This window comes from Rhinolophus ferrumequinum, chromosome 9 (assembly GCF_004115265.2).
Source record: "Rhinolophus ferrumequinum isolate MPI-CBG mRhiFer1 chromosome 9, mRhiFer1_v1.p, whole genome shotgun sequence".
Taxonomy (NCBI): Eukaryota; Metazoa; Chordata; class Mammalia; order Chiroptera; family Rhinolophidae; genus Rhinolophus; species Rhinolophus ferrumequinum.
Window position 1 is genome coordinate 2,174,925 of NC_046292.1, and position 19,207 is coordinate 2,194,131.

The 19,207-nt window shown below is 52.6% G+C and overlaps 1 protein-coding gene across 7 annotated transcripts in view; it reads right to left on the minus strand.

Annotated features, from left to right (window-relative positions):
• The window catches only part of CEP104 (centrosomal protein 104), a 43,411-nt gene that overhangs the window by 7,344 nt on the left and 16,860 nt on the right, over positions 1-19,207 (minus strand). For 6 of the 7 annotated variants that reach the window (XM_033115765.1, XM_033115764.1, XM_033115761.1 and 3 more), the window contains 12 exons: positions 18,286-18,483; positions 17,592-17,759; positions 16,789-16,962; positions 14,931-15,107; positions 12,116-12,322; positions 11,611-11,718; positions 7,569-7,605; positions 7,256-7,322; positions 6,566-6,674; positions 3,999-4,137; positions 3,789-3,856; positions 409-499 (listed from right to left, as the gene is read on the minus strand). In XM_033115765.1, coding sequence (XP_032971656.1) covers positions 409-499; positions 3,789-3,856; positions 3,999-4,137; positions 6,566-6,674; positions 7,256-7,322; positions 7,569-7,605; positions 11,611-11,718; positions 12,116-12,322; positions 14,931-15,107; positions 16,789-16,962; positions 17,592-17,759; positions 18,286-18,483 — 1,543 coding nt within the window. The remainder of the gene's footprint in view (positions 1-408; positions 500-3,788; positions 3,857-3,998; positions 4,138-6,565; positions 6,675-7,255; positions 7,323-7,568; positions 7,606-11,610; positions 11,719-12,115; positions 12,323-14,930; positions 15,108-16,788; positions 16,963-17,591; positions 17,760-18,285; positions 18,484-19,207) is intronic. The other variant, XM_033115766.1, reaches the window with a different exon arrangement.

Sequence of the window (19,207 nt, forward strand, 5' to 3'; positions counted from 1 at the left end):
CTCCCACAGCAGGGGCGCCCCAGGGCTTCTGGCCAGGGACAATTTTCTAATGAAAACGGCCGCTTCCTTGTACGGCCTTCTAACGCCCACACACACCAGCTAAGCGACGACCATGAGCCAGGCAGTGGTGCCACCTACGGGTCTCCACGTGAGCCCTGCAGCGGGGGAGGCCGACGGGCACCAGACCAGCTGTGCGGCGGCGACACCCAGGAAGTTCGGAAACAGGGAAAGCCCCGCGGGGCCCCGGCAGGAAGAGCCTCCCTGCGGAAGTCGCCGCCAGGAGAAGCCTGCGCACGTGACGGGCCTGCTCCCTCGTCACGGGAGCCGAGGCAGCACTGAGCCGCCGGCGGGCGCTCTGCCTGGGGGGGGGGTGGCACGGGGACCCCGCGTCCCCAGGGCCCAGCTCACCCGGCGGCGGAGCGGCAGGCTTGTGCAGCACGTGTGTCCTGCGCAGGTTCATCGTGCAGCCCGCGGCGCCCATCAGGTGGGCCTTCCACGCCTGAAACGAAAGAGGCACGCGGTGTGTCAATCAGGCGCCCACAGGGCCACCCGACACAGCCCGCGGCGGAGACCAAGCCAGAGGCAGCCGCCCGGGCTCTCCGTATGTACGCACGCACGGACCTGTGTGTGCAAGCACGTACGCACGCACGCAGGTGTCTGTGGGCGCTCCCCCGCCTCCCCGCGCTCCGTGCAGAGTGCGCGTCAGGGCGCAGCCGAGTCTGCGTTTCACACCATTGCACACCCTACCTGCAGCCAGAGCCCCGGGGCTCTCGTCACAATGAGGCCATTGTCACATGAGAGTGAGCAGGGTGTGACAGCTTAGGTAGCCATGGGGCGGGAGCTGTGGGGGCCCCTAGAAGCTCAGGTGGCCCCTGCTGACAGCCAGCAAGATAACAGGGACCTTGGTCCTCCAACCACAAAGAAAATTCTGCCAGCACCTGGAATAAGCTCGGAAGCGGGCCCCTCCCCAGCGAGGACGCAGCCCGCTGACACCAGCTGCCGCCTGTGAGGCCCCAAGCAGAGGACCTGGTCAGGTCGGTCAGGTCGTGTCCAGACTCCTGACCCACACAGACTGATGTACTAAGTGGGTGTTTGAACAGCTAAGTGTGTGCTGATCTGTTATGCAGCACAGTTGACTAAAATATGGAGAAAGCAGATGAAAAGTAAAACAAGCCTGTTGACGGCCTCATAGCTGTCCGCTGTCAGAGGCCGTCACTTCAAATCACAGGTTGGAGGACAAGAAATCGAGGAAGAAAGGCGAGCAACCAGCTCACGTCAGCACTGCTCAGAGGAGGGGACAGTCACCGCGAAGAGGGCCTGGGTAGCGGTGAGAGGAAGCGTGCAAAGCTAACAATGACAACAGAGACACAAAGGCTCCTCAATTCTAAGACGGGGAGAGCGAGAACACGTGTGTGCCCGTCGATGAGAAAAAGGGTAAACCACAACAAATCCGTCCCCTCGGGGGAGGAGGGCCAATGGGCACCTGCAGGGACAGTAGCCCCTGCGGGTCTTCTCTGAATATGCCTCATTGTACAGACTCTGGAACCACCCACGTAGTGTATCTAATTTTAGAACTTAATTTTAAAAGCCTCCTAAAATGGCATATAGAATGAGACAAATGGACCTAAATGTGTTTGCAGTTGGTGGCAGTGACTATAAAACAGCCACCAGTGAAACACACAGGAAAGACGAAAGAATTGGGAACAAATGGGACCTCCAGCCGTCACCCCATGGTCAGGCGTGCTGACCCTGTCCTACGTGTGAAGTGAGGCAAAAGCCAAGTGCGTGCTTTGGGACATTCTAACATGTCCAGGGGCTTTGAGGACTGGGCTCTTAGGAGGGGAGGGAGCTGACACAGACGTGAGACAGAAAAGGTTAAAGAAAACGCTCGCAGCTCAGACTCTGAACTGAAACGTGGGTGTGAACTTACGAAGTGTTACTATTTCTCTTACCAACCGCCCTGGCTGTCTGCAGAGAGGCCTCGAACAGCAGCTGAGCCAGGAGCGGTGGGCATGAGGCAGCTGGCGGTAGCCTTGCAACATCAGGTTCCCCGAGGGCAGCCAGGCCTCCCTGAAGAAGGGCTGGCCCCAGCTCTGAGCCCCCCACATAGCCGGGGAGCTCTGAGTCCCTCGGGTCCCAGCAACTATGTCAGGAGCCCGTGTGAAGAGGCTTCCTGGCCAGAGAAGGGACAGTGCGTGCACCACTGAGGACATGACAGCACGTGGGATGCAGCACGTGGTCCCCGCCCGCGATGAGGTCCCGCGGTGCTGAGCCAAACAACACAGTGACCCGCTTGCTGCTTTGGAAACCAGTAAACAAGGGAGAGGAGGAGACGTTTCTCTGGCCTTTCCAGTGCAGTCCAGCCCTGGGTGGCCAAAGGGCCGGGAGGGAGAGTTTCTGCCTCCAGCTACACCAGCTAAGGACTGCGGGAGCAGTGGCAGGGCCGGAAGCTTTGGACTTCGCGGTCCCGAGGTGGGGATCGGGCCCTCACAGCCGGCACTTGCTAACATCACACATGCCACATGCTGCTTCCTTATAGAAGACGACGCTGCCATCCACGAAGCAGCCACAGGAAGAAAACCCACTGGGTCAAAGCTGTGTCCGCTCAGTCCTCGAGCCACGCTGCCGTGTGCAGGACACAGAGGGCCGAGAGACAGGTTCAGTGCCGCCCTCGGGTACAGTCAACAGCCAGACTATGAAGAGCCCTAAGGGACAAGTGGCTCCTCACAAACTCGAAGACAGCACGAGGACGGAGCTGGTTAGAACAGCCAGCCAGTCCCCAAGTGTGGCCTCGCCGGGTCCTGGTAAACAAGCCCGCTGACGCTGAGGTCAGGGCAGTGTGGACACTGTGGCCAGCGGAGCGGATGCTGCTGTGGACACACAGTAGTCGTGTGTTTAGAGCTCGAGGGGACATTTGGTGAGGCGACATCTGTGTGGTGGCTTCAACAGAGCACAGAGGGAGCAGGCAGGTGGGCTTGGGTGACAGCCACTCAGGGGTGTCTGGGGCGTGACGGGTACGCGCGGCCCCTTTGCTCCTCTGTCTACTTTGCTACGTATTTGACATTTTCTGCGAGAGGACGAGCCCTGGACAACTGGATGGAGAAAGGAGCTGCGAGGGCAGCTGGGGCAGCCTGGCCCCGCTGTTTGCTCCGAGATTTCTGTGGCCGAGAGAGTGCAGGGCACTGCTGGGTGAGCATCATGCTGGCACCTCATCCCCCAGGGCCCGGCAGCAGTGGGTGCCTGGGTGGCAGTGGCTGAGGCAGAAGCAGGTCTCGGGGTGGCACACACGGGCTCAGCACCCGCTGCCCACCTGGCACACGAGGGCAGTGTCCCCCTCATGTCCCTGGAACAACCAACACAGAGTATGTGACTCCCTCTGGTCCCTCCCCCAAGCCCCCAACACCAGGAGCAGGGCACATGGGGAAGGAGGGTGGGAGGACCCTGCCCCTCCCACACAAGCCACTGAGTCACAAGTGGAGCTTACACTGGGGACGGGGGGAGAGTTTGGACTCGGACAGGAAGTAGAGCTGCCAGACCCGGCTGGGCTGTCTTACTATAGGGGTCTGAGTGGTACAGAATCTGGCCCCGACATACAAAAGAACGCAAAGAAAGACGGGAAAAATGGAAGCCCTCGATGCTTATGTCGCACGGAGCTGAGCCTCCACAGAGAAGGAAATCACGTGGACAGGTAGCGAATGGAACACCCGCCCAGAGAGCGCCGCAGCGCAGCGGCGTCCCCTGCAGTGGGCTGGTACCACGTTGCGTCACCTCCCCGTCAGGACCCTCACCTCCTCTCCAGGGGTGAAGTTCTCGTGGCACAAAGGACACCGGTTTGCCAGCTTCTCTGGTTTGGCAGCTGAAACAATTTCAACAGAACAAGCTTCAGGTACTCCTGAGAACACCCAGGGGCACCTCCTAGCGACATGGGGTGCCCGAGGAGGCCTGACCCGACAGCCCACCCACCCACTAGTGACATGGGTCCCCGAGGAGGCACTCACGGTTACAGTCTCTGGTTTTTATGTGTTTGGGCAGCTCTTCTTTTAAAACAGCCTCGTTGCAGCGGTAACACTTTCCAAACCCGTCCTTTTTGTCACATTCTGTCAGCAAGTGCTCTGTCAAGCTGGCTATCTCGACCACCTGGATCGTGAATCAGAACAAAGCGTGCAGCTGGGGACACGGACGTGCCCTGGCCTGGCCAGCCGGCACACTCACCTCCTCTGCCCGGAAACGTCATTCCTATTTTCCCGCCATGCACGCGTGCAGTCGGCACACACCTTTCCCTCTGGCACTGACCCCACAGAGCTCCTGTGGTCCTGTCTACCTTGCTCAAGACCCGCGTCTTCCCTGCCATGTTACCTGGGCTGCGTCTAAAGGCTGTACGTGGCTGAGGACTGGGCTACCTTCTGGGGGCAGGAACAGCCCAGGGGTTAAACGTGTGGCCTTTGGGTTCACACCCGGCTCCCGTCCACTTCTAAGAAGGTGCACAGAAACAGGGTCACAAAGTGCTGCAGGACGCTCTCGCCACTTTGGCATCGCTGGCAGGAGTGACCTGTGACCTAACTCCAGGCAAACGCGTCCGCAGCCCACTGGAGAACCAGCCACCTAGGCTGGGGCCGAGGCGTCTGCACTGTCACCACAAATCAGTGTGGGGTATGTCCACTCATGCTTGAGAGTCCCCAGGTGGAACAAAGAAGTTCATTCTCCTTTATCCAAAAAAAGGAAGAAAGAGAGGGAAGGAAGAAGGGAGGGAGGGAGGGAGGACTACTGCACCAAGAGACGGAAAATTTGGGGTAGGAGAAGATTTCTTAAATGGGACGCAAAAGGCACTAACCATAAGAAAGACGACAAGGTGGACAGCAGTACAAGTAACAGCTTCTGCTCATCAAGACACTCAGACAATGAGAAGACCACACAGAGTGGGAAGGTGGGCACCACACATGTCACTGACAAAGGACTCACATCCAATAGGTAAAGAGCAGCTACCAATCAGCAGAAAAAAGATCGGCAACCAACTTTACAAACGGGCGAGAGACTGGAATAGAAGGTGCCTCACCAAAGAGGGCCGCCAAACGGCCGACCGACAGCTAGACAGGTGCCCATCCCCGTCGGCGGGGCCACGAGGCAGCAGGGGGCACCGTCATGCGGGGACCAACAGTGTGAGTGCGGACACGGCCCCGCCAGCAGTTCCACCAGCGGGCGTGCCCCTTGGGAGTGTCACACGCAGGGTGGGAGAATACAGGGACACATTGTGATACAGCAAGAGGGTAAACACGACACAAAATGATTACATACAAGGTGGGATCGAAAAATATCATGAATGTGTAAATTAAAAATGTATTTCAGTAAAAGACACATTGCGGTTAATGCCCCTCAAAATGCCCCCCTCACTTCGAACACACATATGTCATCGTTCTTGCCACTTTCAGAACCAGTTCTGGAAGTTTTCTTTAGTGACAATCTTTAGTTGTGCTGTGATGGCTGTTTGGATGTCCTGAATCGATTCAAAATGTTTACCTTTCATGGTCATTTTGACGTTGGGGAAGAGCCAGACGTTGCATGGTGCCAGATCCGGTCAGTAAGGTGGATGAGGGCAGACTGTAATGTTTTTATTTGACAGAAATTGCCAGAACTGGAAGCGATGTGTGACAAGGAGCCTTTCTGTTGTGATCACAAAATACAGTGAATGCTGCTGCCGAATGCCATCCAATGGAAAGGCAGGGATCTTCAATACAGGAAGCAGCACGGCAAACCTCAGTAACAGTGTGTGACAAGTTTCAGCTTGTTCGGTGCAGTCAGTCGGGTGTGAGCTACGATTGAGAGCAGGTGTGTTTTAAAGTGTGCCCTAAATCACCTTCCATCATGACAACGCTCCGTGTCACACATCACTTCTGGTAATGGCAATTTCTGTCCAATAAAAACATTACGGTGTGTCCTCATCCACCTTATTCGCCGGATCTGGCACCGTGCGACTTCTGGCTCTTCCCCAAAGTGAAGATGATTCAGGACATCGAGACAACCATGACAACGCAACTAAAGACACTCATGAGAGAGGACTCCAGAACTGCTTCAGAAGGTGGCAAGAACACTGGGAGAAGTGTGTTCAAAGAGAGGGGGAGTGTTTTGAGGGGGATGAATGGCAATGTGTCTTTTACTGTAATTTTTAAAATTGAAATAGTCAGCATATTGTTTGAGCATACCTCGTATTATTTGATTCCATTTACATAAAACTCAGAAAGAAAAAGCACTAATTTGTGGTGTCAGAAACCAGGGCAGTGGCAACTGGGGAGGGGAGCAGAGGTGGTAGAAGCCAAGGGTACCTGGCTTGGGTGGTGGTGACACAGGGTACCGACTTTGTGACGATTCGTTGAGCTGTGACACGGCACGTATACATTTGCACATGTGTGTGATACATTAATAAAAAAGAAAGAGCAACCCCAAACACAACGCGGTGATAGGCATTCCACTGCTTTCCCCACAGCTTTTCCCCTGCACGGTCTAAGACCTGGGTGTTTTTGTGTTTCGGCATTTCACGAACGGCGCGTCTGCTCCCAGCCCAGCGCCTGACCTGTCTGCAGTGGTCACACCTCGTCAGCATGAGGCACTGCTTCCAGTAGTGGAGGTCCAGGCCCTCTTCGGTGAAGGAGTCACTCCTTTCCCCACAGAAAATGCAGAGACTAAAACAGAAAAGTCAGAAGTGAAGGCACAGGCTACAGCAGATGGCTTCCTGGTGACTTGTCCCCACGTGTGCAGGCGCTCCCTCTCCTACGTGGTGGCCTCAGCTCGTGGGAGGGGCCTGGGGGGCTGGACGGCCTGTCTGTTAAAGTGCCACGAAAGCATCTTCACCAAGTAGGTGCGTCAGGTAAGTCTGCTTAAGATCTCTTCAAATTCTAACTTGTAGGTATGATAAGCACAAAGGACACTCAGCCACAAGCAAAGACACGGCACAGCCATTCCCTTAGGTCCCTGGGAGACCTGTCTTGGCACTACACAGGAAAAGGCACTTCTGCTGTCATATTCTGTGCCTGTGCCAGTGCTTCTGACAACAGGCTGCTGGCATCTGCCGGGTCAGGAGAGGGAGAGGCATCTTGACAACCTCAGGGTTAATGCTGGGGGCTCGGAGGGCAGTTTTCCCAGCTTTGAAAGTGACTCAAAGAGCCGACCAGCTACATAAGCATAACGCACTCGGGAGAAAATATCACCTTTTCTGTGGCTATTCCTTGACCACCATGTAACTGGCAAAGGCAGCTCGACTCACTTATCTAGACAGCGTGTATCCGGGGCGTCGGGAGTGCTGGGTGGGGCTGCCTTCCTTCCTCGAGCATCTGAGGAAATTAAAGAGAAAGCAATTTACATAAATTTGGGGGAAACTATTTTCAAAGTTTCAGTAACCAGTTTCTAAAACATTAGTAAGCAGGATGGTGTGAAATGCATTTAAAAATATATACTAATTATACAGGTAGAAGTGTGTACGTTCCGCTCTAAGGGTCTGAAACGCAGCAGGTGAACAGACAGCTGCCAAATGAACAGAACTGGTTTCCAGGCTGCGTCCTGACACGCGATCTCCGTACCTGGGTCCTTTGCCTTCGTGGCCTCGCTTTCTTTCTCCTAAGACACAAAACCAGAAATATCAGGGACAAATGGCTGCAGTGAGTAAATCTACCCAGAAAACATTTTGATCCTGAAAGTACTCTTAGGTTTCTCCTCGAATTCCTAACAACAAATAACAGGACTCTTTCAATGAATCCCCTACACACAGCGTCTGTGGTCTCCTTCCCCGCCGCCCCCCACGGCCCCTCCCCACCTCCTTCCCTGCCTCTGGGTCCTGGTCCCCAACCCCATGGAAACAGCCCTTTGTCAACACCAGCAGGGCCACCCGTCACCTCCCATGGGATCTCAGCAGCACACAACCGTTTCCTTCTCAGTCTGGCTCCCAAGGGCCCCTGGCACCTCATTTCCTGCAGCCTCCCTGGCAGTGTCTTCCTGGGGCTCGGCCTGTCCCTGCCCACACTGTCTGCAGCCACTGCGATGCACTCCAGTCAGCCCGAGACTGGGAACCGGCTCGGTGCTGCTGACCCTGCGCCTGCCTCCAGCCTGACCTCGGCTCACTCGGCATCTCTACTCGGGTCTCTAGGTGTTGTTTAGCAGACACCCTCCTGCTTCCCCAACGCCTGCTCCTGTCACTGTCACGGATTCCAGGCCTGCAGGCCACCAAGCCTGGGCAGATCGGTGGCTTCTCTCTCTCACCTTCCATCTCCCCACAGATCCTATATCAGACTCATCCGCAAATCCTGTTGGCTCAATTTCCATTTACCCAGCGTCCACTTGCTTCTCAGCACCCCCACTTCCGAAGACGTCACCTGGCTCCTAGCAGAGCCAGAGGGATCCGTCAGTGCCGCAGCGTGGGGATTTACTTTTGCTCAAAACCCTGGAGGGCTTTCTAGGTCTCTCAACTCATCTCCTATGTGCACGGGGCACCCTGTGCCCTGGCCACTCTGGCTTCCCACAGCCCCTCAGCACGCGGCCGGTCCCCACCTCAGAGCCTTTGCACTTGCAGGCCTTGGCCAATTCCCCAGGGACCTAGAGGCTGTTCCTCCAGGTCCCTCCCCCAGATGACCGTCAGTGAGGCCCCAGCCACACTATTTTGCGTGCTGCCCTCCCCTCCAGGACTCTGATTCCTCGTCCGCTCGGCATGGATCACTGTCATAGTTTCATGTGCATCTTGTTTCCTGCCTGCCCCACTGAGAGAAGGGAAGGTCCACGAGGGCGGGGATTCTTGTCTGTTCACGGGTGGGTCCCCGGTACCTAGAACAGAACAGTGCCGGGCACACAGTAGGTGCTGACTAAATAAGTAACCCAGGTGTTACACAGTTCTTTCTGCCCAGGTGACCTGTCGGATGGCCAGTCTTTTCCACCAAGCTCCCGTCCTCCCTGTGCTCAGGTGTGCTAATGACACAGGTGGGTCTGGCTGAGCGGACTGCGCAGAGACAGGTAGTTACTGGCGGTGGCTGCACAGCAGCATGTGACCCTGCTCCCCACCTGTGCCTGTTCCCTGCCTGTGCCCATTCCCTGCCTGTGCCCGTTCCCTGCTCCCCACCCTAAAGCCTCGGCAAACACCAGCAAGTTGTCCCCCACCTCCCACTCGGCCCCCCAAACACTGCTGTCATCTGCAAAAACAGCACGTGTTCAGCTCACACCGCCTGTGGGCTGAGGGGCTTCTAGAACTTTTGCTCTTACAGGCGAGCAGGGATAGCTGGCCACCGTCTGTACACAGCAGGTAAGTGATGTGTTACAAACAGGGACCCTGTCTACCACTCGCAGAAAACACAATTTTACATGAGAGTAATTCCTCTCAAACCCAACCACTGAACATAAAAACACATATTACGCACAAGAATACAACTTTAGAACTAGAAAAGAACTTAATAGATTAATATTAAACCTACAAATGGGGCTCACAAGGTTTATATTCCTACAGAGCAAAGAAAGCAAACTTGATATAACTGCATTCCAGGCACCAAAATGATTCCTGTTAATGAGAGATGGATTTGTCTATTTTTCAGGGAGACAACACAAACAATGCCACAAGTTAAACTTTAAATTTTACCTTACTATGCTTTGAACAGCTTAGAAAACTGATTAGCAATTTTAAGTCCTTTTTTTCTAAAACTCAGGAGTAAAAAGGCAATTTAAAAACATTCTGTCATTCTATAAAGTCTGGAGATGGATGGTGATGGTTGCAAATCTGTGAATGAACGTAACAGCACAGAACTATGCACTTAAAAATGGTTAAAATGGCAAATTTTATGTTACGTACATTTCACCACAATAACAAATGGAGCAAATGCTGCCACTCCCACGCGTGACGCCTCCAATAACCACCTTCCGACAGCAGGCCGCGTCCAGCTGCTTCCCGCACTCCCAGGCCCCCCGTGCCGTGTACACGGCCGCTTTCTCTTTCACTGTCTTTGCTCGGCTGCATTTCCAGAGCCCAGATCAGTGCCAGCACACAGTAGGTGCTCAGCAAACACTGAATGAATGAAGACGCACAGTGAGGGTGTCCCAGGAAAGCTGTGGGGTGGCCACAAAGCACCACCGGCACAGACGTCTGGGGACACGGTAGCTGAGGCCGGGCTGTAACACGTCTGCGGGACAGGAGGGAGGACGGGACTCTCCTGGCTTGAGTGCCGACTAGTTCGTGACCTTGACTATGTCACTTTGTTTTCTCAATCTGGGTCCTCCTATGTATGTCAGGAACAATCACCGACAACTGCCCAGCCTGCTTCAGTGGGGCACTGCGAGGCTGTGGCGACAGCTGAAGTCCCACCAGGCCAGGACTCAGGGCCTGCAGCTAAGGCACTGTCACCTCCTGGCCCCCCCGACTTTCCCCTCCTCCCACTCCCACGTGGGCTCTTGCTCCGTCTCCGACATTCCAGCATGTAGTGGAAATGTTACTGTGACTTTCTGCCACAGGCACTTCCACATAGTTCACTGTTTTTCTGTTCTCACCCACTTATCTTTGTACAAAGGAAGTGGGGAGCACGCGCTGTGCAACGGCCCTCCTGACACAGCTAGGAGCACGGAGGCGGGAAGCACAGGCTGGGCCGACCCCTCTGGGACCCCTCTGCTCATCCTTACGCTTCTCCACTCCCTCTCCCCTCTCCTTTCTTTTTACAAGAAAGTTTCTTTCAACTTAAGGAACTTAACCAGTGGTAGAAACTAACCGAAATTCCAGCAACCGGGCAGTTTAGAAGGAACACGGTTCTGTTCTGCCAAACCTGGTCCCCCACACCACGCACATGCCTCCGGCAGGCCCAGGACTCAGGGCTTCCTGAGTGCACCATTTCCCCAAAACCTTCCTTTTTAACGCTTGGAAATCAGAGCTTCACATTCAAGTTCACTTGTCCCATTTGCCTCTGACAGGCTAAGGAGCTGGCGAGAGCCCACGGGCCCTCCAGCCCTTCCTCCTTCCTCCCTGCTGCCAGTTTGCTCTCGGAGCATTTCCAGCAGCTCGCCCCACCCTCTGGAATAGGAAACGCATGCAGGTCAGCTAACGGGGTGTAGGGACCCGGCCCACAGGCAGGTGAGCGGGTGGGCGGGCAGGCCCCACAGGAACGCTGCTTATCACACAGCCAGTGCTGCACGCTGGCCGCTGGCCAGTAGTCAGGTCTCCTGGCTTTTTGGACACCGTGTGTGTGAGAGCGGGCGCAGGGACTCCCTGGTGATCCTCCCACAGAACGCTCTCTGTTCTCTGTGCCCAAGTAACCTGGCTGCTTCTCCACCTGCGGGCGGATCATGAGCCCTCCAGCCGGCTGCCTCTGGACACTCTCCCCGGTCAGCAATTCTCAGAAAACCTATGTCTTCCACTCAGCCGTCTGGCGTGCTCTTTGGGATGGCGGTGACTTAGGCACAAATCTCAGAACAACTCGGACTTGGTCCGAACACGAGGGTTCCTTTCATTTACCCCAAACAAATGTAAACAACAACAAGAATAAGGATGCCACTGGCAGGTGCCCCAGGAGTAACTAGTGTGCCGTGTCCCTACACAGGGACACACACGTCACGGGATTTCAGCCTACACACAGTCACGGAGAACAGGGAAACTGGGCCCACCTGGACTTCAGCCTGCATCTCTTTCAACGCTGCCAACTGCCCTTGTAAAGCTTTAATTTCGTCTTTCTTTTGTTTTTCTGCTTCTTCTGCAGCTGCTTTTTTCTGTGCCTGGTATGAAAATTATTTTTCCATTAAAATAGCTTTTTAGGGTAGTCTTAGAAATTGGGAATCAAATTACAGCAGATAAATTATTTTCTATCCATTATAATAGTCACTGAGACCCATCGTATAAGTAGGGTTAAAAGTAAATCACCAGAGTAATTGAATGGAGGTTTACCGACAGACAGAACTGCCAACGTCCTCACGCTTTCATTGTTCCTATTCACAGATGGGGAGACTGAGTCTCACAGGCAGAAAGGGAGGCGCCAGGGTCTGAGCCCGGGGACCCGTGCTGTGGGGTGCTGCTCCCTGCACACGGCCCTCCGTGAATACTGTCAGTTTATTCGTGTGTCAAGTCACCTTTTCAATACAGGACTAGATCATCATTGCAGAAAAGTGAACTTACCCTAATTTCCGCATCGGTAGGTCTGCCATCTAGCTTAGCAAATCCCTCAAAAATTGTTTTATAGAGAACATTCTTGCGTGTGCTGCTGTCATCCGGAGGGAGGTAGTCCAGAGTGAGAGCCCGGTGCTCTTTATACATGTCCCAAATAATTCTCACCGCTGTCTCTCGGACCTCATACACTCTGTGCTCCAGCGCGCCCACTGAAAACTAAAAACAAAGTTGGGAGCGGTTCTTGTTGTTAGCGATTCTTAAAATAATGATGTTTATTTTTTCCAGTATAAGAAAAATATAGGCACATTGTAAAAATTTGAGAAGAAAAAGAAAACGTCCACAAAATGCCAGCTATTAAGATACAGAGAGTTCTGCTTGCTGATTACCTTACAGATACAGGTGAACTCATGCTGTTTTGCTTTTTTCCACTTAATGTGTTAATATGCATTTGTAGGTTACAGCCGTCCATAAACTTCACGTTAAGTATTATGAAATACTCCAGAGAGAGGGGAAATACAATAAACCACACGCATCCACCACCAATATTATAATTTGCCACATTTGCTTCAGGTCTTTTTGTTTCTTAGTATAAAACACTGCCTACGTGCACCTCCCTTTGGGCTCTCCGGGGGCCCAGTCTTCTCGTGCTCTGTGGAGGCAAAGCCCTCCTGGAGCTGGCATGCACACCCCGCCCAGACGTCTTCATTTGACGTCTTCACTTGCCACACAAGGTACAGGTACGGTACACGGGGCTTGTCATCTGGAAATTTGCTTTTTTCCTACTGAATGTTACGTTTTCAAGATCTGAGCACGTTCATTCATCACGATCCATTTCGCTCATTTTTTCTTTCTTTTCTTTTTAGGGGAACACGACTTTATTGGCGAACAGTGCGTACTTCCAGGCCTTTTTTTCCAACTCAAGTTGTTGTCCTTTCAATCTTAGTTGTGGAGGGTGCCGTTCAGCTTCAAGTTGTTGTCCTTTCAGTCTTGGTTGTGGAGGGCGCAGCTCAGCTCCAGGTCCAGTTGCCGTTTCTAGTTGCAGGGAGCACAGCCCACCATCCCTTGCGGGAGTCGAACCAGCAACCTTGTGGTTGAGAGGACGCACTCCAACCAACTGAGCCATCGGGAGCTCAGTGGCAGCTCAGCTCAAGGTGCCGTGTTCAATCTTAGTTGCAGGGGGCAGAGCCCACCATCCCTTGTGGGACTCAAGGAACTGACCTGGCAACCTTGTGGTTGAGAGCCCACTGGCCCATGTGGGAATCGAACCGGCAGCCTTCGGGGTCAGGAGCACGGAGCTCTAACCGCCTGAGCCACCGGGCCGGCCCCATTTCGCTCATTTTAACTGCTTCACGGTATTCTGTCATACGAACGCACTGCAGCACATCTACCCCCTCCAAGACTGGCATTACGTGTCTGGTAAAGCGACGTCTCCCGACTGTCCTGGGGGTGCTTGGCCTCTCATTTCCTGGGCTCCCTCACGTCCCACGGTCTCAACCTCTGCACTCACCCAGACTTCATCATTTCCAGTTGCTGCACCAGCTCCAGAAGCGTGGACCTTAAGGATCCCAGCCGCTGGCATCACCTCCTTCCTCGCCAGCTCGGCTTCGGTACTCGCTCCCCTGACCACGCCTCAACCCCATTGGGACGGCAGCTCTTTCCCACCACCCACTGCAGTCCTCTCCCACCTGTCCTCTCCCTCAGATCCTTACTGGACAGTACAGTCCACCAGGAAGCCACTCTGGAATCCATGCATACCCTCAGAACCGGGGGCCCCCTTCTCCTCTCTGCTGCTCACCACGCGAGCAGAGGTGATGGCGATTTGAGAACCATGCTGACATCTCCACGCTGAACCCACAGCCCCACGGGTCACAGTCTCCTTGACACTGACCTGCAACTTTACCCTGAGACGTTCGGGGGGCACAGGCTGGAGACAGAGATCTGAGTTTTCCATGAACAGGTGGCGGGGTGTGGAGTGTGTGCATACAGAAAAGAGAGAGGCAGGGCCCGGGTGCCCCAAATATGCCAGTTGGGAAGATGAAGAAGCCGGTAGAGGGACTGAGACCACCGGCCAGGTGGTGGGAGAGCCCGGGCCGTGTGGGGTCCTGGAGTCAAGTGCAGAGAGTATTCCAAAGTGTTTCTTTATTTCAGTGTCTAACTCACACCTTTATGAATAAACAAACAGAAATAGGCTGTCTATGATCCTTGTAAGTATAATTACGTCAGGTCCAAATCCAGGTCTCAGTCCATGGATATGCAGAAGCCACAGAGAACAAATGACATCAAACCACATCACAGCTGCCTCCACCTTCCTCTCCCGACAGGAATGCGTACGGAGACTCAGCCCGTGGGACGGACCAGGGACAACACTGGGGAGCATCTGTCCCGTGCGGCTGGCCAAGAAGCTGGCTACCCGCTCCCCCGTCCCACCCAAGCTACACTTCAGTGTGATTGAAATCAGGAAGCAGGGAAGTTTGGGCAGAAAGTTTCCCTTCTGTAACTTCCATGGTCCCATCAGGCTGTCCAAAGCATGAAAAATAAACACTTCCACACATCTGCTATTCTCTATTGCACTGCAGTTACCTCTCGCGGACACGCGGCCGGCCTACTGATTGGCCAGCATGGACAAAGACCTGTCCACATCACGTACCAGCTCGGGAACAACTGATGCAGGCGGCCTCGGGGGCTTGTTTGTCGGGTGGGACAACTCGGGTTTTCCCGCAGTCACTCATTCATTCACTCAACAAACAGGAACCCACCTGGTCCAGCCACCGTCCCCAGGGAGAAGACACGTGCGTCACACAAGGGGAATCACACAGGTGCTCACCTTCATCACGTTGTCCACGGTGAAGCCTGTGTCGCTGGTGCCCAGGTCTTTCAGCAGCCGGGCCAGGAGGTCCATCTGACTCAGCGCCAGGTGAGTGGAAGTGTTGGCTTTTAGTGGCTGCACCAAGTAAGAGGGGATCATTTGGAGGGACTTAACTTCCTTAAACAAGGCTATTTCCTGTAAAAAAAAAATACCAACACAATTTATTACTTTTTTGTTGGAAAAGGCTGGAGGCAATTTAGTGTGAGCCTCAAAGTCAAAGCTGAAGGACAATATTGGGCAATTAAAAATGATAGCGACACATGGTAGTAAAGTCACTGATGTGTAAGCTCACATTTCTATTTAAGACATAATTACAAATAAAAACAAAAACCTGAAGCATAAGAAGTAAAACCATGATCACCTGGAGATTAACGTAAGCGTTAGAGAAAACGTGATCGAAAACTTAGGGTTTCTCTTCTCAGGATTTCCCAACCTCAAGAAAACGGTTTTCTAGTTTCTAAAATGCTAAGAGAAATTAGTTTTGAGAATCATTTTAGTATTTACTAAATGTCAACCCCGAGTGTAACACGCACGACACTCTAGTTGATAAGATCACTGACGGGCTAAGATGGAAAATATAAGTATCACCTCACGGTTTACATCTCCAAACAAACAAATCTTTCTTTAGTCAAGATTATAGGAAGATATACAATTACTACTTCATTACACATAATGTATACAGTGACCATTTAGTTAGCCAGAAACGGAAAAAGAAAAAATATTGAAGTATGTAAGTTGAGTATAGAAAGAAATCTGTTTTTAATTGCTTGCAGGTCACATCCCCTAAAAGAACATCTCATTTTACCAGCACCAGTCACTTGTGTTTGGGCCTGAGTGACTGTACAAACACAGAATAAGAAGGTGAGCCTTCTTCAGAGAAGGATGAGTGGTTAGCTCCCTAAGTGACAGACAGGTGCTGCTACTATGTGCAGACCCAAAGCCAGTTAACTGGCTCGCGGCACAGAACAGAATTCTAACCTGCGACCTATGGCTATGGTGGCCTGGAACAGGGAGGAAGTTTCGGCGCTGCCCAGCGACTCAGAAATTACAATTGTGTAAAGACAGTTCCAAGAACATGTCCTCATTCTCCACATACCTTCTGAAAGATGACCCTACCGCAGGCCTACGCTGCATTAACGAGGGGTACATTGTGGGGCTTGAGGATAACATGTTTTCACCTCTTTACTTGTGTTACCTGTTCGTTTTCCCTGACAATTTAACTTTATGAAATGAAACGAGAGCAATGATTCTTCATAGTGGAGAAGTGACCCCTTTGAGAAATGAAGGAAGCTTCAATTCCTTTCCAAGAAAGATGTGGACACTCACAAAATCTTGCATAACATTTTAAGGAATTTGCAGGTTTTTCTGAAGCCCACCGTGGACCTTAAGGACCCCTAGGCTAGGAGCATCCACTAGCTAATTTAAAGACAGCGAAACAGCTCCTCACACTGCCGGGTGCCCTAACACCCCACATACCTGCCCTAGAGGACGCTGCTGGGGAAAGAGTGAAAACAGTTACATCAAGACAGTTACACAGTCACCACTTTCTTACCCTGCATTTTCTACTCTGACGTGGTTGTCCATGTATTTTTACTTATTTAAAAATTAATAGTATATGTTGATTAGAAAAACACAAGAAAAGCCAAACTGCACCTTTCCATCAAAGTGCATGTCTAAGATAAAATTCACCTTCCAGAGATGAGGAAAGCAGGAGAGTGGCTGGCAAGGGCAGAGTCGCCCCAAGCACGAACCAGGGCAAACCTCCGCAGGCACACGCTCATCACCAACAGGTCCCAACCCACGGCGATGTTCGTACCTGAATGAAATTTGAAGCTACGATCCGGAGACGAGCGGAAGAGTCTCCCGTTCTGGTGAGCAAAACAGGAACTGTTCTTTCCACACAGTAAGTTGTGTCAAGTTTACTCAGTTTATGTTTGGGAATATACTGTGTAATTACCATTTTCAACAATTTCAAAGAAGCCTGAAAGACCTGAGAAAAAAGTGACAAAAACAGACGAGCTACTCGCATTGAATTCCCCAAAAGTAAACATGAAATTTACTATCAGGAAGAAAGATGACCGTCACACTGAAAACTACATGTTGTCTGTGGGGCTGGAAATGGCAAGTTGAACGCTGCTTTCTAAACAGTCCCCGTGTATGGAGGACATGTGCTCTTACCTCATGGTGTCGTGAAGCACCTGACCTGACCCTGATGCGCGCTGTCTAACGGTCCTGCCTAACTGCATAAGCCCCTGTGCGAACACAGACAGTGGGCAACTGTGCCCTGTGCATTCCCCGGGTCCTTCCAGAGTCAGGAAAACTCAACAGTAACTCCCCAGCTCAAGTTTCACGAAAAAACAAAAAGCTGAATGTTATGAGTCGTGGGGAAGCCGCCTCCGGGCACTGTCCTTAGAGCACAGGAAAGCTGGAGTTTGAGACCAGAGAGAATGACCAGGCAGACGGATTCCGGACCGCTCACGGACTGCATTTCTAGAACCTTAATTCCTAGGGACACTGCTGCGCATCACCAGGTGACCTCTCGCGCTACTGTGACCTCCTGGGGACGGTCACGGCATGGCGCTGCAGATGCAGGGATCACTGAGGCGGGGCGGGGCTCACCGGCGTCACGATGTCTCTGATGGCTCTTCTGATGAGGAAGACGGATGCTCTCAGGGCGCTCCTGAGGTCCTCCTTTGGGGTTCCCACAGGCATCTCCCCCAGCCGCTCACACAGGGTGAGCAGCGCGTCCTCTCGGTACGACCACGTCTTGGAATAGGCCCCCGCGACCTGCCGCAGACGCAGTGCTGTGACACCACCGCCACCCCCCAGCACTGTGCAACTGCAGCCTTTGTTTCAAATGAAGAAACATCTTTTCTAACAACAGGAATAACCTCTACGGAATAAACACGTGTATTTAGAAAAACAATTTTGCTAATATGGAAAATTTCAGACTATGTTAAAATGTGGAAAGTGTTAAAAGCTCCACCAAAAGAAATGTTTTAAAGCTGGAAGCATGGGGAAAAACCCACTGGGCCCATCTCAATAAGGAGACACTTTCATCTTTTGTTTTCCCTGGAATCAGCTGGTGTTCACAGTAGGGAGCTGAGTTTTACTTCTAGCTCTGTGGATACCAGAAGAAGCAGTCTTAAATGAACACTCATTCACAAAATCTTAAATTCTAGCTTACATTTCTGCTGTTTCATACAGCCAGTAATTAGTAATCATCGGAAGGCTTTTCAGTGGGTTCATGAGGACAAAGGGAAGTGAACCAGGTCACACACGTCCCCCCCCCACGCCCACATGCTGTTTTTACCAAGGCTTCTCCCAGCACGTCCACCGCACAGCTGGCTTCTCTCAAGGCTTTCTCTGTGAGGCGCTCCGGCTCACCCGCAGTGGCCCCTCTGGGAGCCTCGCTCATGTCTGCGTCACCATCTTCTGGCTCCACAGCCGCCGCCCCGGGCTGCTTGTGGACGGCGGGAAGAGGCCGCTCGTCATAGGGCAGGGACTGCAGCTGCAGGGGGAGAGGAAGGGCGGCTGGCTGCAGAGCCCGTGCGGAGACCCCCCCACACACACGGTGTCTACACCGCAGGCTTACTGCTCTGGACTTACCTGGTCTCAATGCTGCTACTTTGCTAAGTACCAGCCAGTATCATCAGATTAATTTATACAACAATGGGATGTAATTGGAAAAAATCAGGTCAGGGTTTCATCAGGTTTCTATTTCTTTTTAAACGTACGATCGCTCTGATAAAAGTGACGCACACGCTGCCCCACTGATGACTCACCACTAGCAATTTCAGTCCACTGACAAGTAGATGACTCAAGTAAAGCTATTACATTTTCTTCCGACAAGGTTTCTGATATTTTCTTAGTCTATGGTTTAGAAATGTGTCCCCCCGATTTTAAACATGTCCATTACCAGCGGCCTTGCACGTGAAGCAGGCAGCCAAAACTAAAGATCTGAAATTTCCTTGTTCTGGAGAGGCGTCTGTCCACCTGCCCGTCTACTCCTTCAGCTCACACTGACTGAGCCCCTGACTGTGCCCCACGGGGAGCAGGGGGCGGGAGGGAACCCACCCGCCCTCATGGCTGTCAATCTCACGGGGGACAGATCCACAAACAAGTAAACATGCAGCAGACTTTTGGGAAATTAAGTGACAACAAAGAGTGCTTCCTGAGTCATTTTCTGAGGCAGGTGTCATTTTGACACTGAATAAACTATTTACTCACACTAA